The following is a 24,990-nucleotide window of genomic DNA, read 5'->3' as shown; positions in this document are numbered from 1 at the left end:
ATGTAAATAGAAAATCAAATTTATGCAAGAAATATATATCAGTAAGTAATACTTAATTTAATCATGCTGCATTTATCTTCAAAGCAGCTTTCATATCCAACTGATTTAAAAAAAATGCTTCAACACATCAACATTGTGACTTCTTTGGAACAGTGACTATCATTCAGATTCAAATTCAGTTGCCTACCTCATACAAGAGGACATTGGTCCCCTATCCAAATACTACAGTTATACAAATAACAGTATGTAAGTAATAATTTATTCCACCCTCGACATTTAGCCAGCTCGGAAAGAACGTGTGACAGTTAAGCAGTTGCAAGATAAAAAGAACCGGAAAATGCCACATTCAACTGAAATGACAGGAAATATTTAGGTAGACAGAATGTAATAAATTTGGCAGACTTATGGGAGTTTAATTGCCCCTTTGTGGAAAGAGATAAATACATGTGAAAACTGTAACTGTGAGGACCAGTTCCTGGGAGGAACAGCTTTCTGCTAGAGGTGTCTAAGTCTTCATTACTTGAATACGACCATCAGAGAAAGGAAATTTTCCTGACCCACAACAGTGATGGTTATGTTGGCAGCAGCAGCTCCCAGCTCTGCACCTGGCACCAAGGGAACAGTGGCCTCCTGCCCCAGAGGCTTGTCACATGTACTCACAACTTACTGGCCCTGCAAGAGTTCACATCTGCTAGCACACATATTGAGATCTTTCCTACTTCAAACAGCATCTGCCACCCAAATAACTGAGCCTTATTGCTCCCAGTTGCCCCCGGAACTTTTTTCCTGCCCCCTACCACTGTGAAACAGTGCATCTTACTGTGATGGCTGGCAGGTTCCACGTTAGCTCTCACTCAAGTCATCCTGTCTATCAAACCATGATATGGAAACATTCCTCACTAACACAGAGAGAAAAAAAATTGCTGATTACATCCAAAGAAAAGATTTCTCCTAGGCTTCTGATAACTTAAAAAATTACCAGCTCTCTGCTTTACAGTGCTTCTGACATTTCAAAGTGTTTTCATAATATCCTTAAACTTTTTATTTCATGTTTATTTTAACAGAAGCTTTAATCTCTTAATTCTACCTTTTAACCTGCTTCTACTTGGGAAAAAAAGGGTTAGAAGGGAATAATGAACATCTCTAGTTTTGCCCAGATCTCTTTGACAGCCATTTGTTCCCACACAGAAGTGCCGACTTAAGGGTCCAAAAGGTGTAAGACAATTTAAAAAAGTTATGCTCAAAATACTTATTAATTTTAAGAGAAGGGATTAGTTCAACATGTAAAGAGCCTTAATAGGCTCTGAAAATCAACAAGCCAGACCAGGAAAAAACATGCTCCTCCATATTATTTAGGGTTGTGCATTTCACACGCAGTGTTGATCATCTTAGTGATGATCATATCTAATCATTCAGGAAAAAGTAAATGGAATATCTTCATATTTAATAAAAAATAACAAGGACTTCAGAAAGAAAATGCACAGATTCATCTAAACTGAATAATCTGCTGAATTTGAGTAACTTTCTGCAAGTGCCTCACAGTTTCACTCCTGCCATGTACACAGGGACCCAAGAGTGACTGACATTGCTGTCACTCATAATTAGAAAGAAGGAATCAGGGAGTAACTTTCCAATATGCATGTGTCCACTGAGTTATAGGGTCTGACTGAAAGCACTGAAAGGGAAAAGCTGCAAGTTTTCAAATGCTTTTTATCAAGAAAATCCTTCACATTTACTCCTTAAATAAGCACACTATTACAACAACAGTGTTTTTAATAAACTGTTTTAATTAATCCTTAAATAAATTGATACTAAGAATGCAGAGGGGTGTGTCTACCTAATAGAGCACTGCAGTATCTTCTTCCTGTATTTTACTCACAGAAGCACATACTGTCAATTTCAGATGATGTGATTCTTTTTACTTCTGATGAATAAACACGTCCACGAAATGGATCATATATGTGTATCTGCCTTGTATCAACATGGGAGGGAGAAGTTTTTCCTATGTTGAGTACTTGTTTTTCCTAACCCAGTACAAGCAAAAAGACTACATTTCTCCAAGAATTAAATTGTGCATGGACAAGTCCCAGGCTAACTGAGCTCTCCTTCCATTATCTTACAACTGGACCTACAATTCAACTTTCCATTTACACAGCATTTTAAATTCACTGAGCTTACGTTCTTTAACAAACACTGGGCATCATTTCCTATCTAAAGAGCAACAAATTAATCCAGAAAACAATTAAATCATTTGATGGTGATATAGTAACAGAACAGAATTAGATCCCAATTCATCTCTTTGCCAGCCCTCACCTACCCGGGTAGACCACAGTAGCAGTCCCAGCTGCACACTTGCATGTAGAATTTTCACAGTCAGCACAAGTAATGAAAAATATTAATCAAAATTTCTCATGTCCCTTTAATGATATTCCCATGGAAAAAAATGAAAAACAAGGGCCTAAATATTTAAAGACCTTTTTTAATGTGTGTGTGAACTCTCATTTCTGCAAGTAAAAAGGACCGCCTCTAGACCTACTCCTGGCTCTGATTTTACCTCAAGCTTGGAATTTACAGTAAGGGCATAAGACAATGTTTCAAAAGGCTGACATCAGCTGATTAACTAAAATGTTCAAGTTATTAATAAATAAATCTAGGACTTATTTTTGTGTTAAGATTTAGAAAAAATTGGAAATACTACAGTTACACAACCAGACAGATTATTATATTCAAAGCTTGCTTACATATACATCAGTTCAACTGGGAATGCTGAACTTGTCCTGATGTCTCAGCCACAGGTTTTCGTGTTCAACAGGTGCTAAATATGGGTTTGCTAAAAAGGAGGTTACTTACAAGTCAGTCTGTGTATTCATTCACTTGCTGTTTGCACATGCACCCAGGAACACAGAACAGGTGGCCTTCTGTACTGGGAAGCTGGTCAGAAGCAAGTCCTTCCCACATGCATGCTGATACCAGAACACCAGTATGCACCCCATGTCCTCCATCCCTCTCAACCTCAAAACCTCCAGGGACATCCAGGAAAGTGTCCTCACACCTAAGGCAGAAGTTACAGCTAAAAATAATCATTCTGTCTCCTTCAACCCCATAACTAAACATGCACACTCATTACAAGGGACGCACTCAAATATACCAAAACCACAGATGACACGGAGTCCCACAGCTGAACAAGTTCTGAAAAAGAAGCCACATTAACTGCAGAATGTTGGACTTCATATGAGGGGTAAAAGGACCTCTGGAAAAGAAATGGTCTCCACAACTGTCACTTAACATTTAGATGAGTGACTTCACTTGCTCACAGGCAACTACCTTTGCAGTCCTGTGCTCTCACTTAATGAGACAAGTTCTCCATTAAAATTTTCAGTCTCATTTTCTGTAACCATGAACATAAATGACTCCTGACTAAATTTATGTTCTCAATATGACCGTGAATTAAAGCTTTTCTGCTCAGGTTTAAAAGTGACAGCCTGCAATAGTCGGTCCTTGACCTAGTCACAGACGAGACCAAGGTTCTTAGAATCACACAACCATTTAGGTTGGAAAAGACTTCTAAGATCACAAAGTTCAACCATTAATCCAGCACTGCCACGCTCACCACTAAACCATGTCTTCAGCTGCCATATCTACACATCTTCTAAATGCTTGCAGGAATGGTGACTCCACCATTTCCCTGGGCAGCCTGTTCTAACAATTGACCCCTCTCTCAGTGAAGAAATTTTTTCTCATATCCAACTTAAACCTCTCCTGGCACAACTTGCAGTAATATCCTCTTGTCCTGTCACTTGTTACCTGGAAGAAGAGTGACCCACACCTGGCTGCACCCTCCTTTCAGGTCATTGCAGAGTGTGAGAAAGTCCCCCCTGAGTCTCCCTTTCCCCAGGCAGCCTGCAGCTGCCTCAGCCACTTCTCTCAGGCCTGTGCTCCAGACCCTTCCCCAGCTCTGTTTCCTTCTCTGGACACACTCCAGCCCCCTCAGTGTCCTTCTTGCTGTGAGCAAGCAAAGCTGAGCACAGATTCCAGGCGTGGCCTCAGCCGTGCCCCAGCACAGGGGATGGGCCCTGCCCTGCTCCTGCTGCCCCTCCATGGCTGACGCAGGCCCGGGGCCTTTGGCTTCCTTGGCCCCCTGGGCACCCCCAGCTCGTGTCCAGCCCCTCGTGTCCAGCACCCCCAGGGCCTTTCCCACTCAGCAGCTTCCCAGCCACGCTGTCCCAGCTGGAGCTGCAGGGGCTGCTGTGACCCAGGGACAGGAGCCAGCACTTGGCCTGGTTGAACCTCACACAACTGGCCTGGGCCCATGGATCCAGCCTGGGCAGATCCCTCTGCAGAGCCCCCCTGCCCTCCAGCAGATCAGCACTCACACCCAGCTGGGCCTTGTCTCAAACTGACTAAAGGGGCTCTTGATTCCCTCACTCAGATCATCAGTAAAGATAAAAAACAGTACAGTACAGAGCCCTGGGGGACACCACTAGTGACCAGCTGCCTGCTGCAAGTAATTCCATTCACCAGCACTCTCTGGGCCAGGCCAGCAGCCAGTTATTTTTCCCCAGTCACTACTGCACCCATCCAAGCTATAATAACCAGTTTCTCCAGGAGAATGTTGCAGAAGACAGAATCGAAAGCTTTACTAAATTACAGGCAGACACCAGCCCCAGCCTAATCCACCAAGCAGGTCTTCTTTATGAAAACTCTTCTGAAGTTTTAGAGCAGAGACATTAATCAGATGCATCATACAAGTAAGGTACTGATGTTCATGACTCAGCTCCAGAGAGTAAAAAGGAGTTTTTGAAATTACACACCAGAAAACAGAAGACATCCTGAGTGTTTTTCTGGTCTGCTCCAGTCAATAGAATTGCTACCACTTATGGAGAACAGATGGGGAAAGATTTAACATGGAATTAAATGCATCTATTAAAGATTAATGAGAAATTACTTTATTTCAAGGCAGAGATCAACTTCAAGGTAATCCAGACTTCCAAGAGAGGTCAGAGGACATAATTTGCTTTCCTGTACTCTAAATCTTAGTAAGTAACTCAGTCAGCCTGAGAGTCCATGCATATGTGTGGGTAGCTTTGAACACTTATGTTTCAGATTGACCATTTTCTTGCATAGACAGGAGAAACTCGTGTATGCCTTTTTCTGTTGATGGTACTGTGAAACATCTTTGGCACATGATGGCACTGAATGTCTACATGATCTGTTTCTATCCATGTTCCAAAATCTGAAATTATGCAAAGTTTCAAAATATGTGTGTTGCTGTAACTTAGAGAAATGTGCCAGACATTTTCTAGAATTTGCCATAGACAGCAAGCAAAAATTGTAATGTAATGATATTTAATGCATTCACTGGATCAGAGACAGGCAATCACACTGCTATAAACCAAAAATCACTCACAACGTGCATGCAGACTTGCAGTAAATGCTGTAGATGGCTGCTCTGTGCTCATGCCACCTCACCAGTTACATTCTGCTCATAGGAGATGAGTGCAGCTGTCTCAAGAAATCTGTCCTATGGTGGATAAAATCCTGGAAGGAGGCTCCTTACAAACTTCAAATGGCAAACTGTGCATCAGAAAATCTTTAAGTTCAAACTTTTTTGCAGCTCAAAATGAAAGACTCAAGCTAAATCTTAGGGTATTCAGAACTAACTCAAAGAGATATTTCTGCAGGCAATCATCCTGGTACAGACAGATAACGAATTCGCACCTTCTTAGCTGAAAGAAAATTACACCCTCGGCTCTCATGAAAAATCTTTCTGCCATACAAAGACCAACCTTTAGTGCCCTGAACTGATAATCACCTGGTTTTCATTAAATAAAGACACTTCTAATTAAACAACCTGATCAACACACAAAAATGTGTGCTTTGCAGGCAAGAAATGGCAAGCAATTTATCTTTCAATATAGTAATCACTTATATCACACTATCTGTAATCTACAGTGATGAATAAAGGTATTTAGGTTAGGAAAGCCTAGATGAGTTACTGACGGTATTCATTTCAACAGCAAGAAACAGCAACTCGAAGTGTTTGCATTTTGAGAAACAGGATGCAAATTCCAATCCAATACAAATTGGATTGGCCCAGAAACACTTTCACTTTTTACCAAAATATGTTCTCACAAGGATGATCTCCCTCTTGAAAGGCTGGTGAAGAAAGAATACACAAGAGTCAAAAAAAAATTCAAGTTGGATGGGAACTGTGCTATTATCTGGTCTACACCACACCAAAACAAGGCAAGCTTCAATGTGGTCCTTGGTTCAGTCGGGTTTTGAAAGCTGCCAGGGTTGATTTCCCTCAGGTTCAGGAATGTAATGCTAATCACAACATGAAGGACATGCCACACTTGGAGGAATCAGACAAGTCTAGGAACTGGGAACTGGTGAATCAAGGATGTAAGTACATAAGAAACTGATTTTCAAGAGTCTCAAGTTTTGAAAAAGGCCAAATATCGCTGAATCAAAGGGCACGTGCATAGGTCAAATGGACTGTACAACAGCAGTGACTGTATATGTCTAGGTAGCTGGTATGCTTACACTACTAAAGATTACCAGGTAAACAGGTAACTCCACAAAGTATGGATAGAACAGAAGTTTCCTTCCTCAAGGCCTGTAGAGTAACACAAAATCTTTGACAGCAAGTGCCTTCATATGCAGCTTTGAATCCACTGAAGAAAGCCTTACTCCCAGTTCAGAGTGAGAGGATTCTGGTGAGTATGGCCACAATTCACTCTCCTGAGAGCCACTACAATGTCAGACTGGAGAAACTGCAATATCAGATGTAGGAGTTTGCAAAGTGCTTCTCAAGGACAGGCAGCTCTGCTGCAAATTTGAATTCTCATGTAAATCCAGAGATGATGTTTCACAAGTGTAACAGTATCATCAGAAGCCTACAAAACCAAGAGGATGTTTTGATCTCGGAGAATGGAAATGAAGGCACTGTCTTCTTTCCAGATTTATCCTCCAACAACAGAAAACTATACACCAGACATGACTGTTCACCCAAGGAAAAGATTTCCATAGGAGGGACAGTTTTTAAAGCTAAATGGATGAAACTGAAAGAGGCATATAGAAAGAAAACAAAAGGAAAATGAAAATATTTTAGAAGAGACTAGAGACAAGCCTGATTAAAGACTATAGAACAAAGAGATGGTGAACTGGCACAGATCTCAGTTAAGCAGTGAACTGAGTGAGCTGAGAGTGAAGTGCTTATCACCAGGAACACAGTGTCATTCACACCGAGAAAATAGACGGGGCAAACCAAACAGTTCTACTGTGGCACACATTCCAGGAGATTAAGAATGAGTGGAATTCAGTTGTGAATGCTAGCACAGGTATTGAAACACTGATATTTCCTTTTTGCTTAAATATTTATATCTATCTGCATTCCTGTTCAGTGTTAACATTTTTAGAAAAGACAGGTAAATTAACTATGACCTAGTATCTTAGAGGTAAAAGGAAAAAAACATTATTTTTCTTCATGCTATTACAGGGTAGTCTATTCCAGACCATCCTATGTTTCAAATATCACTGCTAATCACTTTGAACACCCATGAAAAAGCACCTGAAATCTGACTTTCTCAGTAAAAAAAACCAAAAAGAATGAGGATAAAAACATTATCTCATTTTTACAGATAAGAGAGGCACAGAGAGAGATCAGAGGATTTGCAGAAAGTAACACAGGTAAGGCAAGGCTATTCCTGACAGTTACTCATGCAAAAACTGTCTCTGTCTGGCCTTGCAAAATTATTCCAATACCCTTGAGTACCTAGTCAAATTAGTTCTTTATTTATTATCCCAGTTTTCAAGTATCTTTCAGATGGGCTCATTCATTGTTCCCATACAGCTGGGTAAACAGACAAAGTCAATTCCATGCTGAAGGTTTACCTTATAGCATTCAAAACCCTTCACATATGTGGGATTTTTTTTTCCTTAAGCAGGCTAAGAATGTGTTTAAAGGTGACCTATGCTGAAAAAAATGGAACTGGGGAAGTCTGGGGACAATCACAAAGAAAAGGCTTCTGAAAATTGGCGTGTTTCAATATCTTTTTCAAAGGAAAAAATTAATAAAACAAATAAGTAATGTTTGAAGCTTTAGTATGTAATCATCCTTATTAAGGCAAAAAAAAAAGGACAAGAATATTAGTTGCCAATATCAAAAGAAAGCAAGGCTTATTCATTTTTGCAGATAAAGGCTTTTTTTTGGATTTTACTGTGAAGTGATACAACTACATTCAACAATTTTTAAGAAGTGATTAAAGAGAAATAGCAACATAATAAAATTTTTTTTTTTTAAAAAAGCCTTCCTGAAAGTCAACTTTGTTAGGATTTTACCATAGGCCCAAAGCAGACCATGTCTTTCAGGATGCTTGCTTGGTGCTTAGCATTGAACAAACACCTCATTCCTGATGAGGGCCACTGGCAAACCTCAAAGAGGGGGCAGACATCAGAACACTGCTGGAGAGGGGAGATGATACACCATTGAAAATAAATTCTTGATATTCCTTTCAGTACGTAATCCCACTCCATTCCCAGGCTTCTTCTGCACAAGAAAGAACTGAAGCCTCACACACACAAGAATCTTTGTGAACCAAGGGAATTAGCAGATGTGTTGGTAATCTTCCACAAATAAGAAACAAACGCTGCCAGCTGTACTTGTAAATTCAAAGATTAACATTAATAAAGAGTGCTAAGACTACAGGTATTATCTTTCCTTAAGGTGACAGAGCTCAAGAATCCCAGTTCTGCAGAAACTCAGCTGCCTGTCCAACTCTTGTGCCTCAAGTCCTACCCTACACTGCAGAACATCTATGGATTCATCATCCAAAATGTGCCAAATCAAACTGGATTCTGGACACTGTTTAAGATGGCAGTGAAGTAGTGAGTATATAAACTAGGTCAGACATGATTACCTAGAATAAGGGCAATTTTCTTTACATGTCTGTGTAAAGCATATGAAAATGGCAAAGACTGAATGTTTGGGTGCTGCAGAGAATATATCCAAAAATCATTTTTGATGGAAAAGTTTAACTACATTTTACTATGAATGATATTTTCTATTAACAGCAAGGCAGAAGCCTATTTTTCAGTAGAGCTCTCCCTTTACCAAAGCACTATCTCTCTGAATCTGAGTCAACTTTAGTGACCATTTTTAATATTCACTTTACAATTAATGCTTCTTTTTATGGGTTGGTAGAAGGTAAACCAATTTCAGTTCGGCTTCTAGGTATTGAATTTATTATAAAAAGTTATGTACTTAAAACTCCTATAATGAAACCAGAGGCATCATGAGATATTAACCTAGAGTTAATGCTGAGAAGGCCAGTTTGAATAATTCAATTCATGTCACCTTAAGTATCTTTTCAAATGGAATTAACTTTATCTCACAAAAAAAAAGGAAGTTCCATGTTCCAGTTACTGATTATTGACTCCACAAGAGTTCTGACTTAAATCATCTTACCACCATCTTCCCAGCAATTTTATTTCACTACTACCAGGATGCTTCTTTACATTTTGAGGGCTGACTTTCATTACAAAGAGGCAAGATTAGCTAAGAGGAAACCATGGTTTCAGAGTTACTGCTATCATTTGGTGATAGTAAAACGGACAAAAATAAAAGTTAACACCAGAGCATCTGCATTAGTTCAGTACATCTACAAACCAGGGCTGCATTTCAGCCACATGCACACGGCTGCTGCAGTCATTTACATCCTGTAGAACTCCACCTCTTTTTACAACAATGCCATGGATGTTTGGTAAGCTGCTGTTCTCTTGACCTGTTAATTGTCTTATTCTGACAGAAAACCCAGCATTTAAACACTGAAAGGAGATGTTTCCAAATACCTATCTAAACCCAGAGGAAAGTGACAGCTCGTGATCCAAATTACGATAAGGTAAGAACAAGGGAGACAGGCAGGTGAAAAGCAGAAGCAGGAGGCGTTAAGATACAGGTGTAGCGCTAGAAATTACTCCGAACTAACAAGTAAGAAAAAGAAAGGGAAATGAATAGAAACAAGAAAGACCAGCTCAAAACAGGCAGAACAAAGAAGTGCTTCATTATGGAGTGCAGCTGCACAGTCCAATGTTTCTGCACGAGATGGGAAAATTGGAACATTGTACATCGAAACACAGACACCCCAGAAAGATCAGCAGTGTCCTGTAATAGGAAATGCTGATTATGTCTCCTACAGAGTTCTACAAAGAGAAAACTATATGACAAACTAGCTATCTTGCTTTAAACCCAGACATATCCAAGATTTCCTTAACCTGGAGAAAATCAAGTGAAAAGGAAAATATTTCAAAAGGATTTGGATTCAAACAAAAATCACAAAGCCTTCCATTATCCTAACATTTCAACAAAATTGCTCTTGTCAAAGCCCACCTTCAAACAGAAAGGAAGAGCACAAAAGCTTCAGTGGGACAGAAGAAACTGGCATGGGCAGTACCTGGAGCAGGAGGAGAGTGTTCTGGGTCTGTCCTCTTCCAATTCTTTCCTCTCAAAAATCCCTCCCTGCTGTGCTCCCCTTCAGCAGACCCCATCAGGCAGACAGAACAATGCTGGCCTGAACTACTGTGTTAAGACAACACTCAAAGAGAACAAAAAACACTGAAAGAGAGACCCATCAGGACACTAAGAGTTCACAGTTCAGGTATTAAAAGATGTGCAAAAATAACACCGAGTCCCATCAAGAGCAGCCCAGTGACCCTTCTTGGGTTTGGAAAGCCATCCCGTGAAAGAGTGCACAAAGGAAAGGACAGACAGAGTGCAGCAGTCCTGCTCGAGTCTTCACAGTTTCTAAACTGTGAGGAGAAACACAGCACAAAGTGCTTGTTTGGGTGAAAAATGGTAACAATTTATAAAGCCAAATGCAAAGAACGAGAAAATTGAAGAGGAAGGCTAGAAACATCAGAAACACTTTGCACGCTGTAAGAAAAAACAGTTGAAGCATGTTTTGACAGGTTTTTATCTATGCCTACGTTGCTTTGCACACAACAAGAGGACTAGGGTAATTTCAGACCTGCTAGGCTGGAGCTGTAGAGTATGTAACCATAAATGAAATGTCAAGGCAAACCTCGATATAATATCTGAATTTGCATTTGTGGACAAAAGTACCTGTAAGCATAGAGAAAAGAAATAATGGAATCAAAGATGAGCTTGATAGAACTTTGCACATGAAATCAGAAAACAATTTTAAAGAAGTCTCTGTGTATACACTGACAGAGTGATTAGAAAGACAGAAGAACAAGAGGAGATGAACGGATTGTTGAAATGATTTGATAGTCAGTGGGCTGAAGGTTTTCTATTATCTGCTTCCATGCCTTTGCCCTGTAGATGTGATGACACTGGATCCCTCCATACTGAGGGCTAACCTAATATAGGATAAGTGTATTTGAAGTTGAAAGGCTAGAAATGAAACATTCAAGGCATAACCTGAAAGAAGGATTGGCATCACCCAAAACACAACTACCACAGTGCTTTTGGACTACATGGACTCCTCTGGACTATTTTCCATGGAGATCCCCAGCAAGCTGCATGCCATACAAGCAGCAACACAGACATCATCCTTTCTGGGAGAATATTCTTGCTTTGAATTCAATGCCATCACAAAAATGGAGGGCAGATATAAACACAAAAGAATGCAAATGAAATGTTTATAAAAGGTTAAAAGCCTGACAAACAGCTCCATGTCCAACAATGCTGGACCAAAAAAAAAAAGCTAAAAAATACATCATCAGGACAAAAAGAAATCCATTCCTGATGTCAACTAAGTCAAAGAGTATTGCTACATGCTTCCTGAGAGAATTAAAAGACTCCTTCATGCACAGTCTCGAGTCTCCTGAGAAGCAGGATCTGCCTGTATAATTCTCACAGCAGGTAACCACTGAGACCTCCTCTGTGCTGATGACTTTATTTCTAGCCCTGTTATAAATAAGCCTTTAAGACTGTTCCAGAATAAGAGGAGATCGAGGGCAGAACCTCTAGAAAAAGGCATGGTCTTAGGAAGGATGCATTCTGGAGGTCTATCAGACCTCCAGCAGATGGAAGCTACTACCAGAGAACAGCAAGCAAGAACCCGGGGTAGAGCACTTGCATGGGCAGTCTTCTCTTCCAGGGTATAATCTGTCATCAGACAGGATAAACAAAGCATCTGGCTACCAGGGGAATATCTCAAGCAACCATGTTCTCAGGGCTTTGGGTGCCTACCTACAAGAAACATTTTAGAACTTAATTTAACACATATCTCTAGTCAACATTTTCTGGTTTAACAGCATATAGAACTACAGGTCTTCTATAAATAGCTCAAATCAGATGAGCTGCTTTACAGACTTTAGAAAGCTCTTATTGACCAAATACATCATCTGTAATGCCCTTTTCAATCATCAAAAGCCACAGTGAAAATGTGAAAGGCTATATCTACAGTGACTGCAATTATTTTCCTGTTTAAATAACAGAATAGCAAACATAACAGCATCTTAACTTTTTCCTTGGAAAAGGTGTGGGTCACCATGATTCTTACTCCATTACAGTATGGTCAATTAACTTCACCCCTTCTGCTGACCCAAAACTTGTCAAGATTTTTCTCTTTGTTTTCCTGCAATCCATGTATTAAGGCAAGGACTCATGGGAAACCAATCACAAAATAGTATTCAACACCATAAGATGTAAGATAATACATTCACAGTCTCAAAAAGACGTTTTGACTTGGTAATTTAAATAAAAAAGAGATGGTAAAAAAAGAGCTTACCTTCTGCTCCTTTTCCTTGGCAGCACTGAGTTCAGAAAGGGAGTGTGATAGTTTTTCTTGCTGCTCAGCTAGGTACTTCTGATAAAGGCTCAAAAGTTCTTGGCATTCTCTGTACTGCTGCTGCAGAGGTGAGACATCAGAAGTTAAGGGAAAAACACTCTTTAGCGAACAGTTATAGCCAAATATATACCAACTTACTCTGTGTAAATGTGATTTAGATCTATAACAGTTCCATTTAAAAACAGATACCATGTGTTTGAGTAGCGCCTAATGATGATAAATCTGCCTAGAGATGAATGTTCAAGTACAACCTTCTTCCTTACTCAGAGTGGAAAAAGAAGAATTGCACTAAATTCTTTCACCATTGGAAAAGAGACAGCAGCAGGAGGCAGGTGATGACATTGTTTCAGCTGGAACAACTACAACCCTCTTATTCGTATTCAGCAAAGCCAGCCATTACCAATGTTTATTTATAAATAAATAAATAGCCAGCCAAGTAAGTAAATAGTCCATTTTTAAGCACAGACATTGATTCACAAGCCCACATACCCAAATCCAATCTCTTTGCTTGAGCGCCAATGGCTCAAAACCCCACAGCCACAGATGCAGTGCTACAGGCCTTTTACAGACCAGCAGTAATTTTTGGACGGTAATCTGGAGAAGCAGCAACTGTGGTGTTTGCAAGGATATTAGCAAGTGTCCTGCCTTGCTTGCAGCATTGAAATTCCAACAGGAGATAAATCTGCTCTTCACCTGTCATTGTGTAATTCCCTCCCTTGCTCATGTAGCATGGTAAACCATTTATGCTCCCCTCTCTCCCCCCTCACTTTTAATTATGCATGCAGATGGGATAAGGGCTCGCTGTCCAAAGAGATTACTCTGAATAAATACTTTAATAACAAGTCACTGCAATTAAGGTAGGGAACAAAAACTTCTTCAATCTTTAAAACGGTGTTGAGTTACAGATTTCCTTAACATTTTTATGATCTAATCATTGCTTCTGGGCAAATTCATGTTGCAATCACTTTTGCCAATCATGGCTGCATAAATAACTCACTGCTTTGTTATTCCCTGTTATGACCCTAAGGGGTTTTTTTTTGGTTAGGTTTTGTTGCCTTCCCTCTCTCCCCTCCTCCTCTCTTCTTATTCTTTCGCAGGAGGGGTGGCCTTGCCAGGGCTTCGTTTTTGTTGTTGTTTGGTTGGTTTTCTTCCCTTTAAATAAAAGGCTACCGAGAGAATAAGCAAAACATTTTAGGAAGGAATGGAAGGTTAATAAACCCCAATGCTGAAATCAATCAGGAGAGCTCTCATAACACCTTTGCTCAGCACCTGGAAATATGGGAGGGTACAAACAATGGTCTTAACAAGCTAATTGCTTTCCAGAGCCAGCCTGCCTGAAGCCAGAGCTGTTTTACATTTCAGTTCATTTCGTCAGAGAGCACCAAAAGGCTGAAGTGATTTGTGGTGGTCTCAGGAGTCTCTGCCAGCTATGATGTATATAAAAGGAATTTTTTATTCCAGTTGTAACCATAGGCAGTAATGTTTATAGTAGGTGAACATATTAGCCTGGACGCAGGGCATGAATTTTACTCTAGCAAAAGCCAGTTCATTTATACAGCCTAAGAGTTAAATGTCGGTATTTGAAGACAAATTATAGGGAAATTAATTTAAACCCATGTTATGTGGCAGAATATAAAAACAGACAGTCCTATCTATCTTTATCAATTTTTTACAGCCCTCTTAATTCACTTTGCTTCCAGCAACCCCTTCCCCACAAAACAGATTTTGCCCCCTCCTCCCTCCAGTGAGCACACTGCTGGCACCAGAAACGAGCACCCTAAACAGCCCTGGGGCCCTGAGGGACGGCCAGGCAGCCATCCTCACTCTTGCCACAGTGTTAGCACCAGCTCCACTGGAGAGCCAACCATCCTCACTCTTGCCAGAGCGTTTGCACCAGCCATCCTCACTCTTGCCACAGTGTTAGCACCAGACTCACCGGCAGCCATCCTCACTCTTGCCACAGTGCTGTCCACTGGAAAGCCAGGCAAGACTGCCTGCACTCCCAGGCCCCATTTGTGTTTTACAGACTACAGAGCCCTCATGGTACACATGATGCCACCACCTCCTGCACGTGACTGCCAAATTAATTTAAAATACGGTTTCAAACAGGACAAGGAAAATTAACATCGGCAAAGTATGCAAGCAAATCCTGGTTGTCCAAAGGCCAGTTATGTGATCATGAGTGGGAAGGGCAATGGCTCACATGAGCTTGAATGGTGGCCAAGATGTCCCTGAAATTCTTGTGAGATTTGGTCAGCCACTGTAAAAGTCACTGTATTAGAAGATCAAAACCTTGTTCATTCACACAATAAGCAAAGTATTGTTACAGCCACCACAGTGTGAGTTTAAAGCCCTACTTTGCTTACTTAAGTAAACATGAAGCTTCTAATATGAAAAAAGAGTTCATTTGTTTGAGACACATGCAGAATAGCTGAAAGTATGGCAATTCTCAAAGATGTGCTGGTACATTTACTGCAGAATATCTTCTTTTAAAAAAAAGCCTTAATATTAGATCTTACTCTCTCACTCTATTGAATTTTTTGCTAAAAGCAGCAAGATTATCTCCTTTTTTCTCCTGCAAATTAGCCAGACAATACACAACACTGCCACAAAAATATTTAAGTCATTCAGATATAACAAGATCATGCATCTACTAAGGCAATACAGTCTTTGGACAGACATGCATGTCATAAATATTTTCATAATCTGCTTTAAAAAAAAAAAAGGAAGAGTGAAAAAACAGTATAGGAGAAATCCTACAGATTTTCATTCTAAAAAAGGTCATATACCTAAATGGATACATTTGATAATTCTTCATGTGTTCAGGAGCACAAATATTGAATTTGCAAGATGTTAGTTACCTGGGAGAAGTGGTACTTGGCATTTAACTGAAAGGTAGTTTTATGTCCAAGAAATATGCATTTGAATGTATTAGAGTAATACTTTTTATGCAGTTTATTAGTAAAGTATTGAGGTTGTGTGAGGAGGAGGGGGAAACAAAAAAAAATTAGAAATGCAAAGGTTAGAATTTCAATAGCCACATTTACATGTAATACTGCAAGTACTACATATTTTATAGAATATATTAGTTAATTTTTTCACTAAATGTAAGTCAAAGAATTAAGAGCTCATTTATGGCTCTTATGAGATAATAACCTCAGTGGAGATAGCTGGCTTTGAGAGGAGGGGCTGCCAGCACACAGTGGTGACAGCTTACAGAAGCCAGGAATGGATGTCCAGGGAGCCAGGCAGGGAACAAAGAGCTTTTCCTTGGGGTGAAGCTCCACAAGAAGGCACAGCCAACCTAATGTTCAACTGCTTCCAAAGATACTCTCCCACTCACTCCTTCCATCCACACCAGCTCTGCTGCCCCATAGATCCCTCACTCCAGGCCTGAGCAAACTGTCCCAGCAAGGCAAAAAGACAACCAGGCACAAGATCAGGCATGACGCAAGCAGGGGGAGTGGAGCTGGGAGCAGAGGACACCTCTTCCAGCAATGGTCACCTGTCTGGGTGTGTTTATCCACCTTGCAAAATCCCAACCCCTTCCTTCAGTTCCACTCTTAAATCCTCAGGCTGTGAAGTCTGCTCCACGGCTACCTCAACTACTCACAGCTTACTCCTTGCTGAAATACTGTCTGCCTCCCACAGGCTGAAGTAGAAAAAAAAAAAAATCCAAAAACTACAGCTCCTGCTTCCCCAGAAACTGGGAAGAGAAGGGCCAGACTCTAGCACACCCACTGATTCCCTTCACTGTTCCCAGTACACTCTTTCCACTGGCACTTTGAGCAGAAGTGAAGTCCAGCTTAAAATCTGAAATGTTTTAGTTCAGAGCATCAAGCATCTACCTAAGAAGCTCTTGAATTCAACACATCAGCCTCCATATGCTTGTGCAAGCTATGTTCATGCTACAGCAATTCAAACTGGTCTCTTCAGGTCCAGGTTTCCAAGTGAAGCCAACATCAGGTTTTTCCACGAGGACTATTTATCAAAAAATGCCTTTCTTATATACTTTTTGCATGAGGGAAAAAGGCAACTAAACCAGAAGACAGAGAATCTCCCCCCCCCCCCTCTTTGGTGGGGGGGGGGGGGGGGGTGCTTTATGATTTAAGAAGAAATTTTTCATTTTATCTCACTTTATTAATAGAAAAAGAAAATTAAAGCAGCTTCCAATCACAGCAAAGTGAGTCTGGAAAAAACTTTCCAAGAAGCTACTAGCAAGAGCAGAGAACACAGCTAATAAGATTCTTCACAATCAATATAATAATAAAGGCCTTCCTGTTTTTTCAGAATGTTTGTGAGAACTCACCACCTAGTGACATTTTCCTCACGGGTTTGCCAAGAGCATTTCTGGGACAGGCAGGAGCTCTATTGCTCCCTATTTACACATGGGAAAACTGTGTCACGGGGAGTCTTTGGGTGTGTCTGAGCACACAGGTGCAGCCCAGCAGCCCCACACTCCTCAAGGCAGCTCCAGGACATGTGTCTTGCAGCTGCAGGTAAACTAGCACAGCTCAGGCACAGCACTAACAGACCAGATTCATCTTGCACCTGATTAGCTCAGAGTCTGAGTTTCACTGCATCCACCCATGCAGAAAAGCCCTAATAGACCTCCCAAGCATCAAATAAGATGCCCAGTGATGACTCATTCCTGTAGTCCCTGACTGTAGCTTCAGCTTGGACTGTCCTTTCACTCAGGGCCGCATTCTCTGATCCATGGCCGGAACAGAACACAGGAGCTGAATCTCCATCTTCAGTCACCAGATGATGCGGCCCCATCAGCCCCCATATCCAATGGAAGACTCTCTAGAGACTCAGAGCTATTACAAAGATATGCAAAGATGAATAAAGCAATCAAAGGAAAGAAAAAGTCAAACACACACAAATTGGATTGGAATTTAAATCAGACAGCATTAACTTGAACTCTGTGGTAGAGACACAAGAAACTTTCTGTGATGTGATGAAGAAAGTTTTTTGACATGTGCACTCACAACCCAGTAGCCACAAAGCACTGGTCTTTTTAAATTCCCGCTTAAGGACATGCAGCTAGAAACCTGACTAGTTATCACCATGTTGCCAGTTTCAGCAGACTCAACTCTTTTCACTGCCTCAGGTAGGCCCTTGAAAACAAATGCTGTGAGAAAAACTAGACAAGGAAGGAGATGCTGAGGAAATGCCACTGACAGTGGGTGGATGAAGCTACACTAAGCTCTAGAGGTCTTTGGTCTCCCAAGAAAAATCTCCTCAGATGAATTGCAGGCAGACCTGAGCTTGCCTGTATGCTCTCCAAGCAGGTGTGTGTGCCAGACCATTTCAAGGAGCCGTGCACAGTCCCAGCAGCACAGCATCGAGCACCACAAGCCTGATCCAACTTACCTTTGATGTTTTTGTGGGGTTTGTCTGGGGGTTGGTTATTTTCTGGCAGCAACAGCAACAGTACACCACTTCCAAAATGCCTCTGGCCTGCGGCTGGCACGTGAAGAATGTCACAGCAAGCTCACAGCTGTTTAACAGACACACCACTGCATCCATAACTGCGGCACCATGTACTGCTACAACATTTCACTGTACAGCTCACAGCCCAAAAATCACTCTAAAAAATGCTGCAAGAGTAAGAAAGCATTTCACCAAACTCAGGCAAAGGCTAAGACCCGTGTTTGGAGCTGGGTCTCCAAACAGGGCAATCCCTGTAACTACAACTAAGGATCAAGCTACATCTAAGCTTGATGCTTCCTAAGGGAACCAAACTTATAGAGTCTGCAGAGCCCCAAAGATCCACACCAGACTAATGGCAAATTCCACTATAAGTGTATTCAGCTTGAAGTGGACCCCCAGTTTTTTTCATGCATCACCCAAGCATATATTTTTTTACAGTATTTTGACACATAAAGCAATGGGGTTTATTTTCTGCCTTAATATTTTGCATATCAATAGGAGAGAGATACGGTGCCTTTTGGGAAAGAAGCAATATGTATGTCATTCTGATTTCTACCTGCAGGCTTTTTTCTCTCTAACCAAAGAAAGGATTAAAATAATGCAGCTTCAACTACTTACATATGAAAAGTCATATGAATAAAAATAAACTGCTGTATTAATGAATTAACATCTAAAAGGAACACTTTAAAATATAAACTAAGATATTCTAAGCTCTTTCCTTTAGCATTTAACAATTACATATTTCATTGGAAGCTGACCCACATTTAATTTTAAAATACTACTTGGGTTTAACACATACAGTCCTGTGCTTTGACAATTTCATCTCAGAAAAGCAACAGACTGCATTTTAGAAATCAGACTATCCAGGCACAGATCAAAGCCAACCCTAACATGTTTCTTCTGCCTTATAATTAAGAGAAATAAAATAAGTGGTTTGACTCTATGTGAATCATTGTTCTGAGAAAGGGTAGAAACTAGTAACTTCTATGAAGGTTTATTATCTAAACTCTGAAGTTGCTGCAAAGACTGAAGGTAATAAAATATTTTATGAACAACTTCCCTTTGCTCGTTCTTATATAACTGAGTTTATGTGGACTCCCTGGCACAGCGATGCTAAGAACCTGTAGGGAACTTTCTGCATATCCACTTTTCGATGTATTAAAGAAATCATCTGGTGAGAATCTGAACCTTATGAGCCTTCAATTCAAAACACAATTTCCTTCTGATCCAAATGCCTTAGGAAGCACAATTCTGAAAACACTATAAAGAAGCAAGTCACATACAATAAGACAGAGTGATCTCCTATCTGAAGCCCAACAGTTACATTTTAATTTACACTTGAATATTTTAATGTTGTTATCCAGTCAGTAAATTAACTCAAGATGCAAGAATAAAAAGGGAAGATGCATAGGGAAAAAGGTCACAAGGTCTACAAAAGTTAAGAACTTCACTTCTGTTTGAAGCATCGGCATTATGTTGTTGAATGCCACAGTTCTCATATAAAGGAATTGCTTAATACATTCCCATTCTGTTTGAAGGGAAATTAAATTTACATTCTTTGGGAATATGGTATTGTAATTAGTTCATGACTTGATTACACTTTGAAGTGAGCCGAGACTGCATATGGTGCATACAAATTACTTAAGTTATGGTTACCTACCTACAGAAAAGCTACTGAGTTAAAAAAGTTAGTGACAAAGCCAGGGCAGTCCTTTGAAGCTTTCAAGAAGCACACAAAAACCATCCAATTCCAATCTAGTCTCTGGACTCCCAGATGCCAGGTGTGAACAGAAATAAAAAACAAGTTTCCTAAACAGCTGAAGAGTTGTTTTCAAAAAATAAGCTTTCCATTTCCACCTAGAGCACCTGTAGAGCCACTGTTAAAATTGATCCCAATGAAAAAGCAATAAAAGATACAAGATTTCCTACCCTGGTTTAATTCACCACTATAATTTATCCTAGTACTTGTAATTTTGAAATTTCTTTTATATACACAGTCTAAGTTTTTTATTATCTACCAAGATACTCTGTTCCACACAGATGATGAAACTCCCAAGTTTGCTTTAACACTCTGGAAAATATTGAGATGCACAATGCAAATATAGTGCATCTAAAATTGGCCAAAGAAGAAGATAGCCCATATGATTTGATGAGAGCAAGGAAAGTATTTAAACCTAAAACTAATTCCAGATATAGCAGATGAACTCAGAGAAGTCTCTAACATACTTTCAAAATGCAAAAGCAGGTTAGGGTACAGGATTTGATCCTATGTATTGAAAATCCTTTCCACAGGATATGCCAATCAAACTGGACAGCTTATCTGCCATGTTCTCTGGTTCAAAGGTGGGTAAGGACAAAAATATCAGACACCATTGTATGCCAGCAGATGTGCCTGGATCGATAAATGCAAATACCATCTCAGAGCATGCATTTTCTATTCCAAGTGGAAAGCACATCTCCAACCTTATCTTCATTAATACAAACAAAAGAATACTTACAAGCAAAGAAAAAAAAATAAATTGAAGATATATTTTACAGGCTGGCTCTGCTAACAACTTTCGTTTACTGAAAAGGAACGAAAAACATAATACACAAAAAACAAATGCTGCTACATATACTGACAAAAACATGTATTTTCATAATAATGAACATAGGAGACCTAATGAGAGAAAAAACTAAGAACCTAAATACACAAAATACAGACCCCACAGATTGTTGTAACAAGATACTGATCCTGGCATGGGCCATGAAAATTTCTCTTTTTAGCATAAGAACTGCAGTGGCAGGAGATTTTCCTCACTGGCAAGAAGGCATTTGTTCAGAACATACTTGCTCCTTTCAAGAGAGCTCTGCCAATGACTATAGTGACTTTCAGAATTTAAAGACTTCCTTTGGCATTTGCTTAAACGCCACAGCTACCCAGCCTCTTCCACTAGAAACTGTGAAGGAACTTGTTACTTATGTATTTGTCTACCAGCCAATAAATGTACCATGCATTTTTTATGGAAGAAAGGAGCCTGGAGATTCAGACATACACACTTTCTGTGCGAAACAGTCCCAGCACCTGAGAACAACTCCACACATTTCATCATGTACGAGAGAAAATAATCACAACCTGCACTGTGTGAGAACACAAAGCCAAAAGGAGGCATTGTACCTATCACCATCCACACAAAACCGGCGCTATTTTTCCTTCTACATATTTAGAGCGCAAAATTAAACAAATAAAAGGAACACTGCATAATTTAGCTTTCATTTTGTATCAAATTGCTCATAATTGTAACCATAAAATGATAATATTGTGCCATATGTGCATCTGCAGAGCCGGCAGCGGCGCTGACCGGCCCCGGCCGCGCCAAACGTGGGGCTGTGGCGCCACCGTGTGCCCGCGCCGGGTATTGCCGCCGCTCGGGGTTCATAATCTCACCGAAAGCATCGCCGTGCAAGCTGAAACTGCGGCGTGCAATCCTCCCGCTACTCCTCGTCCTCAAACCGCACTCTGCCCCACCCGCAGAGGGAGTCACGCCTTTGTGTGAAACACCCATGGGAATGTTTGCTGCTTTAGTTGCAGGCCTTTGTAAGAATAAAAAAAAATTTTGCAGTAGCCACTGTTACCGTTTACACAAAGCCATTTGTCATCTTAGTACTACTCGATATTAAAACAGACATGTTCCTTACTCTAATTTGACAATGAAGCTCCTGGCAGAAGCCTGAGGAGAGATAAGGTGGGAATTGAGGTATCTGAGAAAGGATGCTCAGCCTCTTATGTTTAGACACAGTAGGAGGAGTTATTTAACAGGATAAATGTGAGCTCAGAGTCAGAAGCATGGAGAAAAGGGGATGAAGAGGCAAAAGAGAAATGCAATGTAAAAGCTGAACTTACTGAGAGCAGAGCTACAGCACCTCCATCTCAATTAAAGAACATGCATAGTAAATCAAAAAGGTGTCTGCTTTGCAGGGAATGAGAATGTAAGATCACAAAACATCAACTTGTTTTATAACTAAGCCAATCAGGTTTGGTCTTGGTTACTATCAGAATGGGGATCACCTGAGAATACACAACGGTGTCTGTCTTGTTGCTTCCTTGCAGGAAACAATCATCGCTTTTAATTTTATATATTTGATGTCTCTCACTGAACCTTTTCCTTACCCTTAAACAGGAATAATGTTGATGGAGGAAGGCAGTCTCCTTCAGCCCAGCTCCCACCACCTTCAGAAAGGGAAAGTCCTCATTTGGGTCCTTACTGGAAAGGAAATCTGGATGCTAGGGAAAGTTTTTATTTGCTGCTTCCTAGCATGGTTGCCACTCTGTATCTTCCACAGCAAGCATCAGGCTTGGGTATTTAAACTTTCTTATCTCCTCTTTTTAAACCAGAACATAATCAGACAGCACCATGCAGATTTTAATCTGACTATTGGCAAATGGTGCAAGAGGCAAGATGAAAATCTGTAAATGTTGCTGGACAAAAATAGAAAAAAAATAAATACCAGTGAACCAAGGAATCTTGCCCTTCTTATGGAACTGTCCTCAGCACTATAGCTAGAAGAGCACCAAATGTAAAAATCACAGATCATTCTAGATAAATTTTTTTCCTTTAAAACTATTGCTATTTTGACAGTCTTTCTAACCTTGTTAGAACACAATCTGTTTGCATGATGTAGAGAGAAACGCATTGCTTCTTTTCCTAAGATACAGCTGAGGTCAAAACAGACTCCATACCAGCACACTAATATTAAGGAAGGTGTCCTCAAACCTAAAAAGGGGAAAATATTACATGATGGAGTGCTGGAAAGATCTTTTCCACCATGTGCTGTACCCATCTCTAATGTGGTAAGGACTTCAAAATGACAGAACCCAGAGGCTTGGTCCTTCCTTGTGAAATCTGGCTTTAAACATGCCAAACTCAGAAGCACTGGTTTCACTGAACTGAGGCCAGGGAAGGAAAGATTTAATAACAGCCTCATTATAAGGTTCATTGTTGTAGGACTATTTAATATACAAGATTAACACATCTTATCTCCCACTTTCACTCAAACCTATTATACCCCTCATTAATACATGCACATTTCTACATCATTTACAGCACTCAGGAATCAAATATTACTGTCTGAAACAGGGTGTGTTCTGCTGCTCTTCCTGGTAATAGGCATTTTTTGCAATAACAGTACTCAAAAATAAGCCTCATAAAATTAGAGACGTGGGTAGGTAAACAGGGCTGTCTAAAACTGGGAGAAACATAAAATAAAAATAATTTGTTCTGCCAACACTCCAGATTTCATTTCTTGATTTTGGTTCAAAATCAACAACCAGACCATCCAAATATTATATGACAGGAAACTTCTGCTTTCCCAACCTAATGAGTAATGGTATCCTTTCCTCCTGGCAATTTGAGATGTAGAAGTAGTAAAGTGACCCACAGCTCCTCAAATTAAGAGGCATTTTAAAAGTCTTCAGATCTGGACAATGAGAGAAGAAAAGGAAGCTGTAAGGTAAGAACACCACAATACTTCCCCAGATCACACTCCTTTGTGTCCACAGACACAGCAGGGCAAGCCAGAACAATGTACCTTAAAATTACATGAAGGGGAGGAAAACATATCCACTGTTCTCAGGAGACCAAAGGCTGCAGGTTGGACCCTATTCCTGCAGGAACTGTTATGAGTTTGCAAGCATCTCAGGACAAAGAAAATGCACTTGTCCAGCAACTGAGCAGGTCCAGGTGCCTACAAGCCCTCCTGTGTTCCCCTAAGCTATGGAACTGCTCTTCACAGGAGGCTGCAAATGTTTATAGGAAAAAAAAAAAACTTAATTTCTGAAGCCACCCTATGGTAACAAGAAGGTTTTCAAATCAAATGGATATTACATATTGAGGAGAAAGGTAATGAATGACCTGGAATGATTCTCCTGAGAAGTACTGATAGCAAAGACTTAACTTCCATGGGCCAAATGTATAGCTCCTAGGACTTTTTCTACTGTTCTTGAAGGTAAAGATGCTTACTCTGGCTAATTAATTTCATATCAGAAAAGATAATTTGCTGGGACAGAGTGATGCATTTACACTGAACTTCAGGCTTTTTGGAACTGTCCACTATTTCAGGTAAAAACAGTCATGAGGAATTGGAAGTTGCTACCTCCTGCAAGAAAAAACACTCATCTCTAAATCCTCACATCTATTACCACTAAAGAATAGCTGACATTCTGGAGGTCTTCTTGGCTTCTTACCAAGAGCATACCAAGGTACACAGCTGATGTGCATGGACCACAGAAGTCCGAGGTATTGGTGGGGAAGAGAGGAAACCTTTTCCCCATAGCTATGACTCCTTTTTCCTCCCACTATAGTTCTCCACTCATCTTAGAAAAACATTGCTATGTGTTAGCCTTGAGGGTATCAGTGCCAGAGGGCTGTTACTCCTGAAGACAGGAATTCCTGAATCTAAACTCAAAAGTGCTCATCAGAAGAAAAAATAGCTGAAAAGAGTTTGCATAAAGACAGTTACTGGCAGCAAGAAAATGATACTTTCAGATATAGTCCCTCTCACAGGATTAATATTTGAGTAAGCAAATAGTTCTTTGGCAAATTCTTTACTTATTGCAATGCAGTCAGAATCACAGTGAGATGACTCCATGCATACAGCAACTGCTGATAATGCAGGGATCACCACGGATGCTTAGAAGGGCTTAGTCAACTCAAGAATAGAATAGGCCTTCTTGTCAAATACATTCCCATGGTTAGAAAAA

At 40.3% G+C, this 24,990-nt stretch overlaps 1 protein-coding gene across 1 annotated transcript in view; it reads right to left on the bottom strand.

The window, feature by feature from the left end:
• The window catches only part of KIAA1328 (KIAA1328 ortholog), a 172,039-nt gene that overhangs the window by 90,108 nt on the left and 56,941 nt on the right, over positions 1-24,990 (bottom strand). The window contains exon 5 of the mRNA XM_058824482.1: positions 12,756-12,883. Within this exon, the coding sequence (XP_058680465.1) occupies positions 12,756-12,883 (128 nt within the window). The remainder of the gene's footprint in view (positions 1-12,755; positions 12,884-24,990) is intronic.

The sequence above is a fragment of the Ammospiza caudacuta genome, chromosome Z (genome assembly GCF_027887145.1).
Source record: "Ammospiza caudacuta isolate bAmmCau1 chromosome Z, bAmmCau1.pri, whole genome shotgun sequence".
NCBI classification, from domain to species: Eukaryota; Metazoa; Chordata; class Aves; order Passeriformes; family Passerellidae; genus Ammospiza; species Ammospiza caudacuta.
This window is presented reverse-complemented; position numbering and strand designations above follow the sequence as displayed.